Genomic DNA, 20,305 nt, shown 5'->3' with positions numbered 1-20,305 from the left:
AGCTCTTAGGAAGCTGCCAGAGTTCTGCTTAGAGATCCTCACTGCAGTAGCTTCCTATAACTGTACTTAAGAAAAATATGACCCTCACTCCTGTTTCAATCGTCGAAAGAACGGGGTCATTACAGAGTTCAGTGTACCTCCAAAGGGAGGCTACCCGCGCGGTCAAGGAGAATGCAAGCTACAGATCTGGCAGCTTGGGCCACGGTTTTCGTAAGGAATCTCCACTTTGTCGCTTGCGTCGTCAGCACCGCCCCAGGACAAAGGGTGGTGGCGGCGGGCGGGGGTCAGGGGCTCGGGCTGCATTAACGGGAGGCTGTTTGTGCGGCCTGTTTGCAGGTTACTCGGTTTCAACACCAAGCCAGCCTTTCCCCAGGTCCCCGGAGGACCTCGGGCCTGAGCGTCACCCAGACGCCCTGGTGGCCCACAGGAAGCAGCCGGGCAGCTTCCCCAGGGCCGGGACTCCGGAATGTCACCCGCGGGGACCAACACCACGTGGACACACGGACTCGGGCTTCGCTCCGGGTCGGCACCGGGAAGGCGGTCCCCGGGGCGCTCCCGGCAACGCCTCCGCCGCCGGCCAATGAGGAGCGGGGGCCGCGTCGGGGCCTTCGCTCATTGGGTGGCGCTGGCCCCGCCCCGCGGTGAACGCAGCCCTCCGCCCGCTGATCAAGTCTCAGCCACCGAGTCGCGGGGTCCGGCTCGTGTGCGCTCGCCGCTGGTGCGCCGCGTCCCGTGGCTCCCTTTCTCCTGATTCTGTTGTGTGTCTTTCAAACCCCGACGCGCCCGTTTCCTAGTTTTATCTTCCTCGGTCTTTTTCTCTCTCCTTTCTTCGCAGCTCAGCATGCAGGAGAAAGACGCCTCCCCGCCCGGTTTCCTACCTGGCTTCCAGCATTTCGCCACGCAGGCCATCCGTGCGGGCCAGGAGCCGGAGCAGTGGACCTCCCGGGCTGTCGTGCCCCCCATCTCATTGGCCACCACGTTCAAGCAAGGGGCTCCCGGCCAGCACTCGGTGAGCTGGGTCTGTCGGGGGCGGTCCAGGGTTGGGGGAGGAAAGAGAGATGGCATGTAAGTGAAACAGGCACGCAAGTAGTTTATAAGATGGATTATATATCAGGAAGGCACCCCGAAAGGATTGCAAGGATGCAGTAAAGCTTTGTATTGAATGGTACAGTGATCATACTTCTTTTGATAAGCAGGACTGGAAGGAACAGTTTGTCCAACTTGCCGTATAGTTTTGGACTGAAATTCATGTGATTTTAGCAAATTTGCAGTTCAAACCTGAGGATCTCATGATTTCCTTGAATTACCTTTAGCAGCAAAAGTTATAAAGATATAGTGAGTCAGCTAAAAAAACATTTAAGGGTCTGATAACTTGCCTAGAATCAAGATCATTCCTGATAACTGTATTCAGTTTGTTAATAGTTACTGAGAACTTACTATGTGCTAAGTATGTACTATGGAGTACACGCTTACATGTATTATATCATGTGTATTACATGTACTGTCTTGGCTAATCCTGACAACAGCCCTAGTCGGAACTGGGTTCTCATTTTTCTCATGAAAAATTGAGATGTGGGGATGTTAAGTAACTAGCCTAAGGCTACGTGGCTAGTAGGTGGTGGAGCTGGGATTCCAACCCTGTTCTAGAATCCCACTCTTAGGCATTAGGCTATGCTGTGCTCTACTCCAACAATGCTAGCAATAATCTAACCCATTGCATCATGTAAGCAGTGTGGCTGACTGATTAAGAGCAAAAATCGTGTAGTTAGAGGCCCAGGGTTTGAATTCTGACACCACCTCTTCTGAGCTGGGTAATCTTGAGCAAGTTACTTACCCTGTCCAAGCCTCAGGTTGGTCTGGTGTAAATGGGATCAATAAATTGTTGATATGTGTGTTAAGCTGTATGGTATATTACAATTGCTCAGTAGTTTGGTGTTTCACGGTGTTTACATTTACACTTTTTCCATTTGATCCTGACAACAACCAGGTCAGAGGGCAGGACAGGTATTATACACTTTTTATAGAAAAGGAATTGACCCAGAGTCAGAGATGAATGACTTCTAAGGCTTATGAGAGAGTCCTCTTTGTTAATCACATAGCTTTTTCCCTTTTGGTAGCATACTTGATGGATTTTGGAGTATTTAAAAATTGCTGAGTTTCAGAAGAAATTAGTTAAACTTTGTAGGTCCAAAACCTTGGTTATACTTCAGAAACCTCTTTAGTGTGTTATGTCATATAAGTTGGGAACAATTCTTCTAGATTTAGCCCATTGCTTTGTGAAGTAGAGTTCTAAGGGCATTTCTACAGCTGGTTTAGGATACTTTTAGCTACTCTATTTTGGAATCAGAATATGTACACAGCCTATCTTCTAAGCGTGTGGTCTGTTCGTAGTATAGGGTTTCGTGAATGTGTAGCTGACCAAGCTTTAGCACTTAGTACAAAAGTTAACCAGTTAGCTATGGTATTAATAATTAAATGTTTCCAGCGAGTGAGCAGGGATGGTAAAATCCACAAACTCCTCTTACTACCTTTAGAAAATCTGTTAAGAACCCTAAAGAGAATTTGAGGAGCTGAATGAGAAGCATCTAATTCTCCAGTTCCATTTAGAAAGCTATTGAATGGGCGAGAGGGTGGGAATTTGTCACTGAATGGGCTTCTTTTCCCTCCACAACGTCAGATCTCCACACTGAACATTGGTGGAAACACGGGGTACTTTTCTGTGGCAGTAGCCACATGAATCCAAACAGTTTTTTTGTGTCTGGTGAGGACAGCTGCAGGTCACATCAAGGAGGTGATGGCAAGGAGTGATGAGAGTATCCTGGAGCCCTATGAAATATGTCTACTCAATTTCTCAGAAACAAGGAAACAAACAAAGCAACAAAATGTAAAAGAAAAAAAAAATCACTATTACTGGGAGCTCTTGAATCAGAAAGAAAGGTGTAAAGAGTGGTTATGTTTGTTATGTGCTATATGAGGCAGGGGAGAAAATTATAGTGTTTGTATTCCATGTTTAAATCCTGGGTTTGAATTCGGGCTCTGACACGCCCTGTGACATTTAGCTTCACTTTCCTCAAAGCAGGTCGTGAGGATTAAATAAAATGACTGGATGGATACAGCTAGCGTGCTGCCATACATGTAAAAGGCGCATAATGCAAATTTTAAAAAAGTATTTTGTGGAGCCGCTCTGCCAAGAATTCCTCTCTGTTTTTCGAGTCGCTTTTGTAGAGCCAAGATCTGAACTCTGTGCATTTGCAGGATCTGGTCATAGCTTCCTGTGGGATGCTAAACAGAATTCCCATCACTTGTTTCTTAGGGGGTAAAATATAGGTTGGAATTAGGTTGACTCTGTTGGCTCAGGTGATTCCTTTTTCCTACTGTCCCTAGATTAATGGGTAAAGGCGAGTCTAACATAATATTAAGCCAATAATAAAAACAACCATTTGTCTAGTGGTTAGCATGTGCCAGGCACCATGCAGAGAACTTATGGTACATTATCTCATTTTATCCTCATGACAATTTTATGAACTAGATATTTGTGTTTTATTCCCACTTTACAGATACTGAGATTGACTCTGGGAAATGTTGTCAGTCACCTATAGGCATGTAGCTCAGTGGCAGATACAGAATTCTAATCCAGTTTGGCTGACTTCAGACCTCCCCACACCACTACAGCCACAACACTGTCACGCTTCTGTCTAATGGCAAGACATGTCATATGTAAATAATAGGAAATCACGATGGCAGGATGAGCCCATGGTTGTGGAGATGTCTGTGTTGGGACTCGGATAATAAATCTCTCAGGATGAACTCTAACTTCTTCTCTTCAGGGTTTCGAATATAGCCGTTCTGGAAACCCCACCAGGAATTGCTTGGAAAAAGCAGTGGCAACACTGGATGGGGCTAAATACAGTAAGTGATTTCCATTTCCAGGTTTGTGAAGTCTAGAATGCATTCCTCTATGTATAGAGAAAATCATCGAGGCACAGGATGTAGAATTAGAATGAAATAAGGATTAGCTGGTTCCAAAGTCTTATTTTACTAAGACATTGAATTATTTGCCCAACATCCCAGAGCTGGTAGAATATGCATCTGTGTAATCATTAGGTAAAAATAAATACGAGTAGAGGCAAAATGGCATAATTTGCCATTTGGTGTTCATGTAAACCTGTCAGTATAAAAAGATAAAAATTAACTAAGTTTTATAACACTACTTATGAGAATATAAGCTTTCTTATACTCTGGTTTATTCACCTGATAGTTTGTGCCTAAGAATAGCACCAGTGTATGTTTGCAATAGCCAGGTGCCCTTGATAATGTGCTCTCAGAGATTAGGGATTAATTCCGTGAATCTTGTGTTTTCTTCGTGAAGGGATTGGATTGCTGTTAAATCATCTTTGTGTATTTTATATAAATGATACTAAATGAGAGCAGATTCTTGGCTAGAAAATAAGAGTCTTATGAGTTTTCTCACTGCAAGAATGTAGGAATTAGAAATGTTAATGTGAATTGCTGCGTTTGTTTGGGATTTTGGGGGGTTTTTGTTTTGTTTTGGATGAGATTAAACACTAAACTTCCGTAATTTAGTGCTGTATGGGGAACATTATTTCCTGCAGGAAGTGTAAAGGCTGAGTGTTCATATGCCAGACACTTTTTCAAGTGGGCTCTGGGAAATATGGTCGTTTTCCACTGGGTTTAAAATGTAGCCTTTTATATGAGTTCACTGTTGGACCTCAGATCTGCTTAGTAGAGAACTGTAATCCCAGCCTAGACTTCTCTGAGAAGATTTTATAATAATTACATTTTTCAAGTTAATTATTATGGATTATGCCTTTTGCCAGTCACAGATGGTTTTTATCATCAAGGTGATATGTTGATATTTTGTCAGCATATTTTCTTTTACAGTTTAATGTGCACAATGCATGTTATTTTTTTATTAGTCATTTTTATTATTTTTGTTCAATTTGAGATTCAGGATCACTTTTGTTTAAAAGAGATTCTGCATAACAAATTAAAAAGGAAATTTATTAAATTTATCAGACACATCTCAGGTCTGATTTTGAATTTTGTTAAAATATTTATTTGCTCAATTGCATATTCATATAGTTAATGAAAGAATATATCTTATCTCTATTCACCAAGTTTGAAATTTCTTTAGAGTTTGATTTTTTTACATTGTAATTTAATTGGCAATTGGCCTTTTATCTCAGACTTTTGTAAAGAATTATTTCCTTGAAGTGTTTCAGAGAAATGTTATAACCAAAGCAGAATTATATATTTTTTATTTTAAAGACATTTTGTCTTTGAAATAGAAAGGGGGATTTTGTAATGGTATTAATCGGGGGACGTCTGTCCTTCCATCAGCAGAGAGAGGGACATAAGTAATGCAAGTAAATACTGTAGGTGTTTTTAACCTATAGGTCTGGCTTTTTGGCTTACTCTAACTTGGTTTTTATTTTAGGTTTGGCCTTTGCTTCAGGTTTAGCAGCCACTGTGACTATCACCCATCTCTTAAAAGCAGGGGACCACATTATTTGTATGGATGATGTGTATGGAGGTGGGTGACCGCTCTCTTTCATGTTGTGTCAGCTGACATTTTAAAGATACTGAAGTGGGTCCTGAATTATAGTAGCACTGTAACCAGGATTATTGATTAAATTTTAAAGGTGTGGTGGACCCTCCATGCTGGCTCCGACTTGGTAAAGGGGGAGCATGAACGCTTTGTGTCCCTGCTCTGGAACTGCATATAAGAAAGACTGTCTAATAAGAATTTTACTTAAGCTGCTGGAATGAGGATGTAGGACTTGATCAACTTTCAAACATATTTTACTCTAGAGAAGACAGTGTTTAAAGGGAGAGCATTCTAGTGTAATTTGTGATTTTACCTGCAATGAAGATGAACTGTAACCCAGGTCACTCTCAAAGAGCTTAACTCTACCTACCCCTTTTGGTTTTAGGGGACCTTTTGAAAATCTGTTGAAGGCTATGGACTCCTTTCCCTAAAAAATGTACTTAAGGTGACACCCAATGTTTATCATTTTAATTTTAGGGTCAAGGAGTCTCACCCATTGAGGCCCATCCATAGAGTCCCTTGAAGCCTATTTATGGATCCAAATTTAAGGACTTCCATTCTAAGGGGTTTAAATGCTAGTTATTTAAAGTGGCGAGTGGGAAGGTGAAGAAGACAGTCACCCGTGCCTTTAAGCAAGACTTATTTTTGTGTTCAAAACAACAGCAAAAAATTTTGTAAATATACATATATATTCCAAATGCTTCCAAATAATTAAAATGTGACTGCTAGAATATTATTATCATTTTATCTATCTCCTATCTGAACAAAAGGTTACATCTGTAAGTTCTTTGAAGGAAGGGACTCACTCTTAGTAATTGTTTTATCCCTCAGAAATTTGCAAAGTTCTGTGTATTTTATCTTAGGTCCCTATGATAGTTTGTTGAATTTAAATTACAAAATCTTAAAGCTTTAGTTACTTTTAGAATGCTTATAAAAACCTTATGGCAAATATATTACAAAATCTTGAAAATTACTGTTGATTTTTAACAATTCTTTACATCATTTTGCAATCTTATATTATCTAAGGTCAGTCTGCATAACATCAAAAGTTTAGTATAGTTTTGATCATAGAGTGTTTTTCCTTTTTTTTTGGTTGACTCTCAATACAGCAATTTTCCCTTTCAATTTGTATATGTAAAAATCAAATCCAGAACAGTGTTGATAAAAGAAATTATTCTAACTCAAATGATTTATCTTTTTTCACTATAAAACTCTAGTAGTTTGATTTACATCATCTCACTTATCTATTAAAGCTTTCAGAACCACAGAACAAAAAGATTGAGAAAGTACAAAGAAGAATAGCCAATTCTATTACCAAAGTATAATCAGATTGAAAATTTATTTTGAAACATTTCATTGACATTGGTTCATTTACTTTAGATTTGAGTACTAGGAAGAAATTATTTAAAAAGATATTGATGTTTCAGGGAGCATGCCACTTAATGTTTGAAGAGTACAGATTGTGTATTGTGAGAAACATTTTCTGCTTCATGCCACTTGGTGTGGATCAAATGTGTTTTATTTGACTCTTTAACTTTTAGTTTAAAATCCAAACCTTATATACTTTATTATACAAGATAGCCAAACTATTTAACCAAAGTAGAATTGCTTTTAGTTGTATTTTTATTGGTGATTTACATTTGCTTATATCTTTAAAGTGTTTATACCTGTAAGGAATGAACATTTCTTAATACAATATTCTTTCCATTTTATCTGCTTCTGTTCTGCCTCAGGTACAAACAGGTACTTCAGGCAGGTGGCATCTGAATTTGGATTAAAGATTTCTTTTGTTGATTGTTCCAAAACCAAGTTGCTAGAGGCAGCCATTACACCAGAAACCAAGGTAACTCCATTAGTTTTCAGTTTTGTCTGTTTTCCCTGTGATGTTTTGTTTTCATCATTTCTGTTTACTAGAGGACATAATTTAAATCTGAATAACAAATTTTATTAGAAGCCCTTGGAAACCATCAACAAGAGTAAGATAGGTGTTTTATCTCCTAGGTATTATAGTATAATGGTTAAGTACATGAGTTCTGGAGTGGGATTCAAATTCTAATTCTGTATCATAGTTGGTGTATTATCTTTGGCAAATGGTTAACCAAAGTCTCAATTTCTTCTTTTGCAAAATGGGGGTAGTTTCTGTTTTATAGAAAGGTGGTTATGTGAATAAAATGAGATAATGCATATGAAATGCTTAGTACAGTGCCTGATACATAATTGTTAAAAGTTTGTTAGCAAGAGCACATGATGCTTAACTGCATTACCAAGTTAGTGTTGGTTACAGAAGTCATGACAGTGATTGGGTTACAGAAAAGGACACTTTTGCCAAGCCCCAAAAGCTAAGCATAGTGGCTTTTTGAGAGTTCTAAGGGATACTTTAGCAAAATAGTAGTTAGCAGGAGAGAATGGGCCGCAAACGATCTTTAGCCTCCATCCTGGGAAGCTTGTGTGCTGCTGGAAGATATTTTGTGCCTGAGTGAATGGCATATGCGATATTCATTCTTGAGGCCTCATTTAAATTCTGCCTGGGTAAAGGAAGGACCAGTGTCTTTCATAAGTCGGCTTTTTCCAACTCTTTGCTAATGATTAAAAGGTTTGAATTATGCTCAAGATTATGTTACAGTGAATGCTGAAAAATGAAAACTTTTTCTTACACAAATAATTACTTTGAAGATTAGCATGAGGTGAGCTTTGAGTGATTAAGGTTTGTTTTCAAGGGAATTTGTTTTTTATCTTGCTTGGGAGAAAAGATGCTTGTTAAAATAGCTGGTCTGAGTCTTTCTAAAGGAGGACAGCAAACTGTGAGTATATTAATTCTTGTCAACACGACTTTGTGTAGTGGCTCTTTACTGACTTGAATTAATACATTTTCCCCCCAAAATATCTGCCTCATCATTCGAAGTAGATTTTTTAAGTATATATAATAATGACTTTGTATTTATTTACACTTTTTAATTTTAATTTTTTTTTTATTATCAGTGGGAATAATAAATTCTTGCCCAGGAATAATTTTTATAGATTATTTAAATACTTCAGTTCTTGTAGAATATGCATTATTTTAACTATCTTACCTTTTCTACAGTAACACTCCAGAGTAGGAAGAGTATTAAATCAGATATCTTGTCCGTTTATGTAGGTAATAAAAAAAGGTCCATTAATCCTTTTAAAAAGAAAGCCGTAGATAATGTCATTCAATACAGTGGCACCTTCTTGAACAGATAGAACTCTCTTCTTTTCTTCCTCTCTTCAGGAACTATCACGCATCCACTGCGTGCTTGAATTGTGCTAGGTTTTGGAATATATAGATAAACATGTATTTTCTCTTAAGTGAGCTGTAGCCAGGCGTTCTGCTGTGTGTCTCTTCTTCACTCTAAAACCTATGCTCTTCTTCAAGTCCTGGGTACTTTGTTTATAGTTTCTAGTGCATCCAGCTTTATTTAAGTTAATATTAAGGATTTTTTGGCATCATGGGGATAGTTCCCTTTAATGAAAATTCTAGGATGTAACCTTAGATGATCTGTTATTTATCTTTGAGAACAAAATTCCCAGAGACTGAATTATGTCTTTGGCATAATCCTCTTTTTTATGGAAAATAATTACAATAATTAACTTTAGCACTTTTCTGCTTGTATATACTTTATCTTATTTGATTCTTAGAATAATTCTATCAGGTAAATATTACCAACCCGATTGTACAGATGAAGAATTTGAGGAATATAGAGGGTAAGTTCCTTAGCTCTGACTTCTCTGAAATTTATAGGCGCTAGAATTCGGATTCTAACCTTTCAACTTCATCATCCATGCTCTTCCAGGGTAGGCTCCCAGATGGTCACAGTATATGGGATGTGTGTTTGTACAGTGTGTTTTTACAAACGTTTGTCATTTATTGAATTGTTTTAGCTCGTTTGGATTGAAACCCCCACAAACCCTGTTTTGAAGATGGTTGACATTGAAGCCTGTGCACATATTGTCCATAAACATGGAGACATTATTTTGGTCGTGGATAACACTTTTATGTCGGCGTATTTCCAGGTAAATGAAAATAACTTTTTTGGCGTGATTAGTAGACTGTACAGACACCTATAATTAGGAAAGGAAGGACTTGTGTACATTAAAATCATTATCAAACTGATTCCATCTAATCGTAATTATTGATTAGACAGAGAATTAAAATTGGACCTTCCCTACCATTATTTAATATGTTTTCAACCCTAGGTTAATATCTCGTATGGGACTCTGTGTGTTTTAAATGTTGTCTTAATTAAAGCTTTTAGGTTCTCTTAGGATGTGTGAACTCTGAAGACCTGGCCTTGTTATGGGATTGTTTCTGTTGAGGCCTTCCACATAGTAGCGACCTCCATGTTTATGTGCTGGTAACAAGTCAGTCATGTTGTTTTCTAGTCACACCTCATATACTTAAGCTTGTATATATTTTTTACCTGACCAACCTTTCAAATAAAAGGAAAAGAAAAGCTATATTCAATGACATCTCACTGTATGTCACACATATTATTTCTCCATTTCTCTTTCTTCTTTCTCGTTTCTCTTCCCTCAGGACCCCATTGTCTATGCCTCACCCTCTGTATCTTTGCCTTATTTGTATTATGAATTTCTGCTTCATGTTGCACATGCAGTTGTAAGCATTGATAGTGCTCCTTTTATTTATTTATTTATTTATTTATTTATTTTTTTGTGAGGAAGATCAGCCCTGAGCTAACATCCATGCTAATCCTCCTCTTTTTGCTGAGGAAGACCGGCTCTGAGCTAACATCTATTGCCAATCCTCCTCCTTTTTTGTCCCCCCAAAGCCCCAGTAGATAGTTGTATGTCATAGTTGCATATCCTTCTAGTTGCTGTATGTGGGACGCAGCCTCAGCATGGCCGGAGAAGTGGGGCGTTGGTGCACACCCGGGATCCGAACCCGGGCCGCCAGTAGCGGAGCGCGCGCACTTAACCGCTAAGCCCCGGGGCCGGCCTGATAGTGCTCCTTTTAAATTGGTGTCTCTTTTCCTTCCTGCCCCTCTACAGACATCTCCCCCTCTCTCAAACCCTCCACTCATCCTCCATTCCTTTCCTTTTTCCTCCTACTTTTTTCCAGATCTTCTTCCTTTTTGTTTTGCTCCTTTTGGTGGGTCATCTTGGGATCTCTCTATAACTGACTTGTTGTCTGTCTTTTCCCTCATTTCCTCTGAGTGACCTAACTCTGTTTCCTTTCCTTATTAGGACTCACCCTCTCCCGCTCTTTCCTTCTGCCTTGTGGTCACTCTTATTACACTTTCTGTAGTTCACCTTTGTTCTGCAGAGTTCCTGAAGCCCCAGCTCATTTTCTCCAGCTCTTCAATTAGGCAGATGTTTACAGGCTCAGTTGTTTACATTTCCTCCCCTTCTGCTCTGGGTCCCTGAGGTTGGCCCAGGCTGCTGCCTCCGTGTGACTGGCCGACGCCCTGGGAGTCTGCATAAGCCTATTCTTCACCTTCCTCCTTTTTATTCAGAAGGCAGTATCATGTTTTATCTTGCTTTCCTGAAACACATTTCCTGGCTACCCTGCATTCAGATAGCTTCATGGGCCGTCTACCTTTGGCTAATGCCATATCTTTGGCTGCTTCTTGTATCAGGTACAGCAGTCTGTTTCCTAGTGAAAATCTCCTGGCATTATCTATTTGTCTCAGGTGATTTTCACTCTTGGTTTCTTTATCCCAACTCCTTACTCATATAGCACTTACAGGAGGCAGGTTCATACAGCCTAGGATTGCTCTAGCTGAGTCATGGTGAGTCCTGTATATGCCCACAGAGATTGTGTGAGTTGTTTTAGGCTGAGCCTGCCTAGGTTACTCATCAGGCTTGGCCATTTTTCTCCTATTACCGTCGCTAAAATAGGTTTGGTTTTTCTACCTTTCTGGAGCCCACATCACATTCCTCATGCCGGGGACTGTAATTTGCTTCATTTCAATCTGGATTCACTCCAGCTGAATCAATCAAAATCACATTGTCTCTAGGCAGCCACGTGCATTCGTTCCACAAAGCAAATCTTCTGAAAAGGTCCTCTTGTTGTTTCACCCTCATGAAAACTGGATATATTCTCTTTCTTCCCTACTTTTTGTCTCCTGGATCTTATGTAAGTCTCACAAAAGGCAAAATGGACATACCGGGAGAGAGTTGCAGAGTAGAACCTCTGGATTCAGGTAGTCTGGGTGTGAGTACTGGCTCTACCAGTTTTTTATCCGAGTGGTCTATTGTATTTTTCTTAGTTCCTTTTACTCATCTGTACGATCAGAGTCATAAAGGTACTGATTTTGTTGAGTTGGGTAGAATATTTCTATAGTGCTTCACTGGGTTACGTGAAGTATTTAACATGGTTCTTGGCACATAATGAGATCAACAGATATTAGTTATTGGTTTTTATTTTTCCTTTTCTTTTGACCATAGAGTTTACAAAATGGTAACACCAGGAGAGACCTTAGACATCATCTAGTTTGATCCATCACTTTGGAGATGAGCAAACACATACATAGAGAGAGCTTTGAGCAACACATTACTTAAAACATCCTATTTTGTGGGGCCAGCCCCGTGGTGTAGTGGTTAAGTGCACGCTCTCCGCTGCTGACGGCCTGGGTTTGGATCCCGGGCGCGCACCCAGGCACCGCTTGTCAAGCCATGCTGTGGCGGTGTCCCACGTAAAGTGGAGGAAGTTTGGCACAGATGTTAGCCCAGGGCCAGTCTTCCTCAGTAAAAAGAGGAGGATTAGCATGGATGTTAGCTCAGGGCGGATCTTCCTCACACACACAAAAAAACAATCCTATTTTTGGAACACTCCAAATGAAAAAGTCCCATAGCCCCCTACTCTAACATGTTCCAAAGATTAAACAACTAGTGAGGTCAGCACACACACACACTTTTTTGTAAAGAAAATGTAAGTGGCAAGTTGTTGATAAAATATTGTTTAGTGAATAAGTTGATTATAACTTTGACTCTCCTTATGAACAAAGATATTTAAGATTAAAGGATTAATTTGCAGGAAAATTGGATGTGGGAAAACAATCCAAACAAATTTCTTTATAAGTGACTTTCCACTTGGCAAAACTAGTATAACGAAAGAGTAACTAAGAGTGAAAATCATGGCAAACCAAGTGAGTAATCACAGCGCACATGGTAAGGTTTGAATGATTAAAAATCTAAGCAGATCAGTTGTATACTTACTTGCCATAATAGTGGCTGAAGCTTGACCTCAAGTATTTTATGTGTTTACTGAGTCATAAAAACGCCAACATCTCTGCTGTGGATAATAAATTTAGGGGCCAATCAGCAATTGCTCTAAAGAAACAGATCAGGAGACCTGTTGACTCGAGTTTATCTGCTGTTTCCAGAAAATCTGTTCCTTTGAATTGAATACTGGGCTCAATATTTTGTATTTTTGTTTGGTTGGAGGAAGAAAAGGGAAAGATAATATCTCAGATTCGGGAAAATTTCAAGCTGTATGTATTTTTGAAAAGTTAGAATGGGAATGGAATTTACAATAGCAAATAGACAAGTCATGAAGCATATTTGCAAATGATTTCCCATTAAAATAGAAACCTCTTGTTCCTTTCAGCGGCCTTTGGCTCTGGGGGCTGATATTTGTATGTATTCAGCAACAAAGTATATGAACGGTAAGACACGCACAGTCTACGCTTGGATGTTCTTTTCCACACATGGATGAAATAGCACGGGGCTTGACACTGGGATCCCTTTTCTTCTACTGTTATTCAGGTTTTCTCTTTGACTCATATAGAAAGTAAAAAAATATATATACTTTGATTGAATATAGGATTTCATTTATAGCAGACAAAACTATGCTCATGATTTATGAGCAGAAGATTAAAATTTACTATAAAAGGTTATACTTTTATCCTGCTGACAGCTTAAAAAGAAATATTTAATTTTTACATGATTTTTAGATATAGCTTTTTTTACATTGTTTTAGGTATAGCTTTTGCTACTGTCAAATTGAATAAAGTTTATTTAAACTTACTCTGTAGGGCTTTTTCCCAGAGATTTTTTTTTCTAGTGCAAGTCACATGTTAGAAATTATAAAATGAACAACAAACAAACATTGTTTTTAAAATTAAAGATTTTCATTTTGTTTTAGGCCACAGTGATGTTGTAATGGGCTTAGTGTCTCTTGATTCTGAAAGCCTCCATAGTAGGCTCCGTTTCTTGCAAAACTGTAAGTATTAAATAGTTCAGATTTCCCCTTATGCTCTCAGAGTGACCATATTCATTCGATGTTTGTATTTAGTCTGAATGTTGCGAAGTGATAGCATTCTACTAATTTAGGAAGAAATGAGAAATAGAGGGGAAAGTTTTGATTTTTAGAGGAAAGTAGAAAAATTGGGTTATAAAAATATAGTTATAGCCTAAGAGGGCTTAATGACGTGATTTGAGACAAATTTTGTTATTTTTCAAATCCGTGATAATTTTGATCATGATTTGGTAAAGCCCACGTGAATTTTTACTTTTAAGACTTAATGGATTTCTTTTTCTTTTTTTAAAAAATCGTTTGGAATGGTGGCTTTCTTGTACTATACCTTTTATATCTGGAATGTGGTTAATTTTAAATAGCTCTTAAGACATAAAAATATTTCTCATCAGATGTCTGAACACCATTTCCCGTTTACATTGTTCAGTTATCTCAAGTATGGATAAGGGCTTGTTTAAAGAGACTTGGTTTAACCATTGCGATTTGACAGATAAGATGCAGACATAATTAGGAATAAAAATGCCCTTATAGAACACAGCCCAGTCAACACCGTGACTGCAGCCTTGTAATACCAGAGAGAGCACCCAGCCCCGCTGTGCTGGGACCCCTGACCCGTGGGAAGATAATAAGTGTCTGGTGTTTTAAGCTGCTTAAAAATAATGCCTTTCTAGGAAATAAGTATTAAAGTAACCAAAGGGGACCCTGAGGAGGGAAACCAAAACTTATTGCTTGATAAATTCCTTCATTTATAAGAAGTGGGAGTGAAGTGCGAGTCCTGGAGGCATGTGAAGTCATAGGCTGCTTTAGACAAAAGCCAAATAGAATGTTAGCAGAACATTCAGGAATAATAGGAGCTGAACTGCTGTTTTTCTCTACATGTAATACTTTTTCAAAGAAATACAAGGTTAAACCATGTGCAGTGTGTCATTTCATTAAAATCATGGAAAAGACTATTTATGCTGATATTCAAAACGTTTATATCACTGTGTTTATACTTAGTTTTTGGGACATTTATTTCCCCTCTCATTTTAAAGCTCGTTTCTCTAAGCATATTTAATGCTTCATTTTCATGCTTCTGACTTGTATTAATTTTTCCCCCTAAGACTCAAAACATTGGGCTTAGTAGCTAGCTTCTCAGAGTCACTATAATGAATAAGAGGGGTGAGAGAATTTTCTGGGTTCCTTCCCACTTTCAAACTAACCCAGGATTGTTCATTTTATAGCTCTTGGAGCAGTTCCGTCTCCTCTTGACTGTTACCTCTGCAATCGCGGTCTGAAGACTCTACAAGTCCGAATGGAGAAGCATTTTGAAAATGGAATGGCAGTTGCTCAGTTTCTGGAGTCTAATCCTCGGGTAGAAAAGGTTATTTATCCTGGTATGTTCATCTGGTTGCTAAGCATGTATGCTTACACAAGGATTTAAGGGTTATCCTAGACATCCTGTTTATGTAACGTTAATTTGTGAGCGGGGAGAATGTTCCAGGTTAAAGGGATAGCATGTGCAAAGGTCCTGAGATAAAAAAAAAGAGTGTGATACTGCTGATGTAAAGAAAGATGGTGTGTCTAGAGCATGGAGAAGGTACAAAAGATTGGTGAAAAAGAAGCTAGAGAGATAGAGACGGGGTCCAGAGCAAGTAGTCTGATGTGAACATGCCATAAAGCCCACTATTAGGATTATTTGCAATTTACTTAAGCAGATGGTGATTTTTTTTAATTCTGAAATTACAGTTTGACTCTAAAGTAAGACTTTTATTATGCCTTATGATTCCAGGGCTGCCCTCTCATCCGCAGCACGAGTTGGCAAAGCGTCAGTGTACAGGTTGCCCAGGGATGGTCACCTTTTATATTAAGGGCGCTCTGCAGCACGCCGAGACTTTCCTCAAGAACCTAAAGGTAAACCTTCAGTTAGGTTTTTACATTGCAGAGATGAGACCTTCTCACAGCAGTTCACTATCTCTCAGATCCATCAGCTCAGGTTCATGTTTCTGTACCTGCAGGTCACAGCCACAAACCTCTTCATCGTGAATTGTTGGGTTGGAAAGTGACTTTGGTGCAGTAGCAGACATCTGAGTAGGTTTATTTATTCAACTCTCCAGACACTTCAAGCAATCTGAGAGAAACAGAATGTCCTAATGCATTGATTTTCAAATTCATTTAAAAGTGAACCACTTTTTCAAAGGAAATGTATGTGAGACCTCAAAGTAGCGTGTGGTTAGTGCACTGCACGAGGCTGTTCTGAAATCCAGCCTAGGAATGGCTTTCCAAACCTTGGGCCTCCCAGGCTGCATCTTCCTGGGGTGAGGGAAGGGAGGCCTTTGCCTAATTTTCACAGTGACAGGAGGCTCTCGGGGCCCTGGGAGGGAGGCCTGTCTAACTGCGTGTCCTGGGCTTACACTGAGCTCATGCAGTGGACCCTGCGCTTTCAATACTACGGGTCTAATGAATAGGATGCTGCCACATTAGTCAAAGCCCTCCTGGTGTCTAAAATTTGTACATGTCTAACATCAGAAAGATCGTAGTGTATATTTAATTTAATACAGTTATGAGAGTAACTTTTAAAATATTTGTAAAAGTCTATGACACTATAACACTAAATATAAAAGCTGAGGTTTTTTTTCTTCTACCCAGGAGGGTGTTAAATAGATGTATTAAGTTAATCAGTATTACATATTAATAAGTAAGTATATATCTTGGGAGACATTTAGAGATTTTTATTTAAAAGGTAACCATGGAGCTAGGTCTCAAAGGTAATAATTCTGAGGTTTTAGAGCTCATGTTAAGTATTACTTAAGTACAGGGCCAAATTAGGAAGGTATAGGAGAGTCACCTCGATCAACGTTTAATGTTTTAAAAGTTTACACATAATATGTCTGCCTTGTGAAATCATTGTTATAGATTTTATGCTCATTTTTTCTCTGAGTTTCTTGCCCAATTTCCAGTTTATTCATAATCACCACCATTTCTCATCCTCTGTCTCAGGGCCATTTTTAAAAAACATTTATTTTTAGACTTTTGTATTTTTATTTTAGTGGAAGATCTAAATTAGTGTTTTCTTTGCCACAGTTGTTTACCCTGGCTGAGAGCTTGGGAGGATTCGAAAGTCTTGCTGAGCTTCCGTGAGTATATTTCTGTTTTCTCAGTATTTTAACTTTGATGTCAGATTTAATGATTGTTTGGGAAAAGGAGTATGGTAAAGTCAGGGATAATTCAAGATACTGAACAACAAAAGCAGCATGGCACTATCTAATCAGAATGGATTCTGTAGAATGGAGACCCTGATAAAATCTGGTCAATTTCACAAAATTAACAGGTATATGATGCCCAAATAATGATTCAAGTAATTAAGATACGTATGGGTTTTTGTTAGTCCTTCCAGAAGATGCCTGCTGGGAAGTCTGGGTGTACAAGAGGGCACACTCCGCATGTGAAATTGGTTTATTTTTCATAGTAATGAAATGTCTAGTACTTTAAGGCTCTCTTGAAAATAGCCCTCCCTGATATATATAGGGATTTGGTTTAAAGTTGCTTGGCCCTGAGACACTCCAGCTAGGCCGTAACCCCGATGCCAGTGGACGAGTGAGTTTAGGTCAGGGCTTGTCTGATCTATCACCTCCTTCTGTGTCTCCCAACTCGGCTGCAACTGCTGCAGCATTGCAATAAGAGGGGCGGGAAGCAGATCCAGCCTGCGCGGGGCTGTTCTCCCAGCCTGACGACATGATGCGCGCTAACTCAGTGCCCTTAGGGAAGTTATCATCCTCTCAGTCTCAGTTTCCTCAGTTGTAAATGTGGATAACACTGAACCCAGCCCTTAGGGTTGTTGTGAGAACACGGGGGAAAAATCCCTAAGCTGACGCCTCGATGCATACTAAGTGCCCAGTAAATGTTAACTACTATTACGAATTATTGTTTTTATTAGGCGTTTACTACATTCCAGGTACTTGTAAGTGGTTTATATATGTTCCTTCCATTAATGACTGTGGCACACTTTTGAGATAGGTGTTCTATCCAATTTTGATCCATTAAAAGAATGAATTAATGCACACACATGACCTAGTAGAGTGCCCGCCTCATGGTAAGCACACAAGAAGTGATAGCTATTATTATTTCAGATACGGAAATCACTGTGAGTACAGGGAACTTTCACGAGCCCACACAGCCAGGGTGTGTAGGGGCTGTGATTCACACCGAAGTCTGTTGGTCTCAGAGGCCTAAGTTCTTATTTCTACGTGTGCCCTCTCTCGTAAGGAATTAAGAGCCTGAAAAGGCAGAACATTTTAAGGAGGGTGTTTGCGTGTGAAACGTCCTTAGAGTGATAAAGGAAGGTATGCGTTTACTTTGACCACGACTGAGATTTTCTTTCCACGGGTCTGAGGTGAGAGGGGAGGAGCTGCTTGGGCGTTGATCTGCGGGTCGGGTGCAGGAAGGGATGCGTTGGTGGCCGTGTGCGCACCAGGGCTCAGTGAGCCTGAAGCGCCTCCTCCGTGCTGCCTCACCACGGTTTCTCCCTCCTCGGATCGCTGGCCTTCCCTGCCGTCCGCACTTGCGGGGCCTTTGCCGAAGACTGTTCTGGTTTGTGAGTTGTCACAGTCTTTAGCTCCTGCCGTGTTGTCTAGGGTAAAGGAAAGCTCTCATTCCTCCTGGTCTCCCGGTTATTACTATAGTGCCTGACCGCGGTAGGCGCTTTGCCTTTCCACGTGTCGATGATGACGATGAGTTGCTAGATGGTTTTGAAAATCCCTGGAGGCTCTCTGTCATGGGTGATGTGCCGGAATTCCTGCCGCTCACTGGTGGCTACTAGTGATCCTGGGTTGTCTTTCCCTGATCTGCCTGAGAAGGTCCAGTTCTGGATTAATCCACTGATCCAGAGCTGGTTGGTCTTGGGGTGCATGACTTGTGGCCAAGTCCTCATTCAGGCAGGTGTTAGAATCCACACCCGGGAGGCTGTGTCTTTCCCTCCTGCACGCCAGTGCTTGACTGGCACCTTCAGTGTCTGCATTGACTGGATCTTACTGATGGCATAAAAATGATACAAGATGTGGGTTTCTACTTAAGATCATGACTAGAAAAGAAAATTTTCTTAATTCCTTATTTTTTTTTGCCTGTGAGAAAGTATGGATGTATGAAGAATTTGACATTTAGATTTGAAAAAATTGAAGATGATACCAATTTATGAGATAAAAATATACCTCCTAAAAATATACCTAAAAACATACCTGATACAATATAGTGATCAAAAATTTGCTCACTCTTTCTTCCAGGGCAATCATGACCCATTCATCAGTGCCTAAGAGTGACAGAGATGTCCTGGGAATTAGTGACACACTGATTCGACTATCTGTGGGGTTAGAGGATAAAAAAGACCTACTGGAAGATCTAGATCAAGCTTTGAAGGCAGCGGTAAGTTTTGTTATTTTAGTGTGTGCGCGCAGATATTTCTGCTTAATCTTGGGGTGTGGGTCACGTTATTCATAGAGTGGCCTCACTGTGAACTCTGAAGGTTTTCTCTCCGCTTCCTACAATAGACAGGGTGTATAAATGTGCAGAGAACTCAGTTGAAGTGCAGATTTAAAGGATGGCAGTATTCCGAAGAGAGTCCTTGGAGGAGGTGAAGTGTTTGCCTGCAGGTTTAATAACATATTTTTCTTGTGCATTGTTAATACAGCACCCTCCAAATGCAAGTCACAACTAGCATCCCAGACCTGCTGTTAGAAGCTGCTTCCTGAGAAGATCAGATCTTCTGAATAATTGGATGGACCGTTAAGGAACCTTTGCAGAATTTTCAAGTGAAAATGTTAAGGCACCTCATTACCTTCCACGACTGTAACCTTCCAGGGAGCATCCCTGTTAGAAACAGGTCCCTGTTTCCCTTATTGCCAGCACATCAATTGTTTTATTATCTTTTATTGCTTTTGGTGTACATTTACCTCTGAAGGAGGTGAGATTTGTGCTGTGTTTGGGGATCATGTTCTTTTTTTCATAGCTTAAGATTTATATTGATCATATTTACAATACAATGGCAATTCATTTTTGATCTTTTCTGAAGATTTACATTATTAAATGGATGTTCTCAAATCAAGTGTGATTTTTGCATATTGTTGAAAACAGCACTTAAAGTAATGGTTTACACTTAATTAGCATAAGCCAAAAATCAAATTCTTCATTTAGCCAAAACGTCTGCTGTGACATTCTGCTGATTTAAGGTTATACTTACTATTTTTTTAAAACAATAAATCTAATTATCAAATGCATCCCATTGTGATATTCCTATATTATGTGGCATTAACTTGTATTCCTGGTCCCTTTTAATTGTCAGCTCTCAAAGGTCTCAGCCACTTATGTTAATTTTTATAAATTCAGTTGTATCGCTATCATGCCCAAATCTTAGTGTTTGCAGATTAGTTGTAAATTCTATATGTAGCAGGTCAGAAGCAACTTTTATAGACAGAAATATTACTTTTTATATTTTTATCTGAAATAATAAATTTGTTGAGGCTAAGGGA

At 39.5% G+C, this 20,305-nt stretch overlaps 1 protein-coding gene across 2 annotated transcripts; it reads left to right on the top strand.

Annotated features, from left to right (window-relative positions):
- The first annotated feature begins 678 nt into the window (after positions 1 to 678).
- On the top strand, positions 679 to 20,053 carry LOC101395159 (cystathionine gamma-lyase). 2 transcript variants are annotated; one of them, XR_015556390.1, is made up of 12 exons: positions 679 to 1,009; positions 3,828 to 3,909; positions 5,459 to 5,554; positions 7,303 to 7,412; positions 9,470 to 9,601; positions 13,158 to 13,215; positions 13,695 to 13,772; positions 15,029 to 15,181; positions 15,577 to 15,698; positions 15,803 to 15,875; positions 16,869 to 16,921; positions 19,064 to 19,155. XR_015556390.1 is itself a non-coding variant. In XM_087449094.1 (12 exons), the coding sequence occupies exons 1-12, from the start codon at positions 842 to 844 to the stop codon at positions 19,492 to 19,494; spliced, it is 1,218 nt and encodes a 405-aa protein (XP_087305220.1). In that variant the 5' UTR covers positions 684 to 841; the 3' UTR covers positions 19,495 to 20,053. The 2 variants fall into 2 exon arrangements, 1 of the variants encoding a protein (XP_087305220.1); XM_087449094.1 differs by lacking the exon at positions 15,803 to 15,875 and adding an exon at positions 19,468 to 20,053 and having other exon boundaries at positions 684 to 1,009; positions 19,064 to 19,202.
- Positions 20,054 to 20,305: the final 252 nt, after the last annotated feature.

Source organism: Ceratotherium simum, chromosome 2 (assembly GCF_057802395.1).
Source record: "Ceratotherium simum simum isolate JZ-2026a chromosome 2, ASM5780239v1, whole genome shotgun sequence".
NCBI lineage: Eukaryota > Metazoa > Chordata > Mammalia > Perissodactyla > Rhinocerotidae > Ceratotherium > Ceratotherium simum.
The sequence above is the reverse complement of the archived record's forward strand: the minus strand, read 5'-3'. Positions and strand labels throughout refer to the sequence as shown.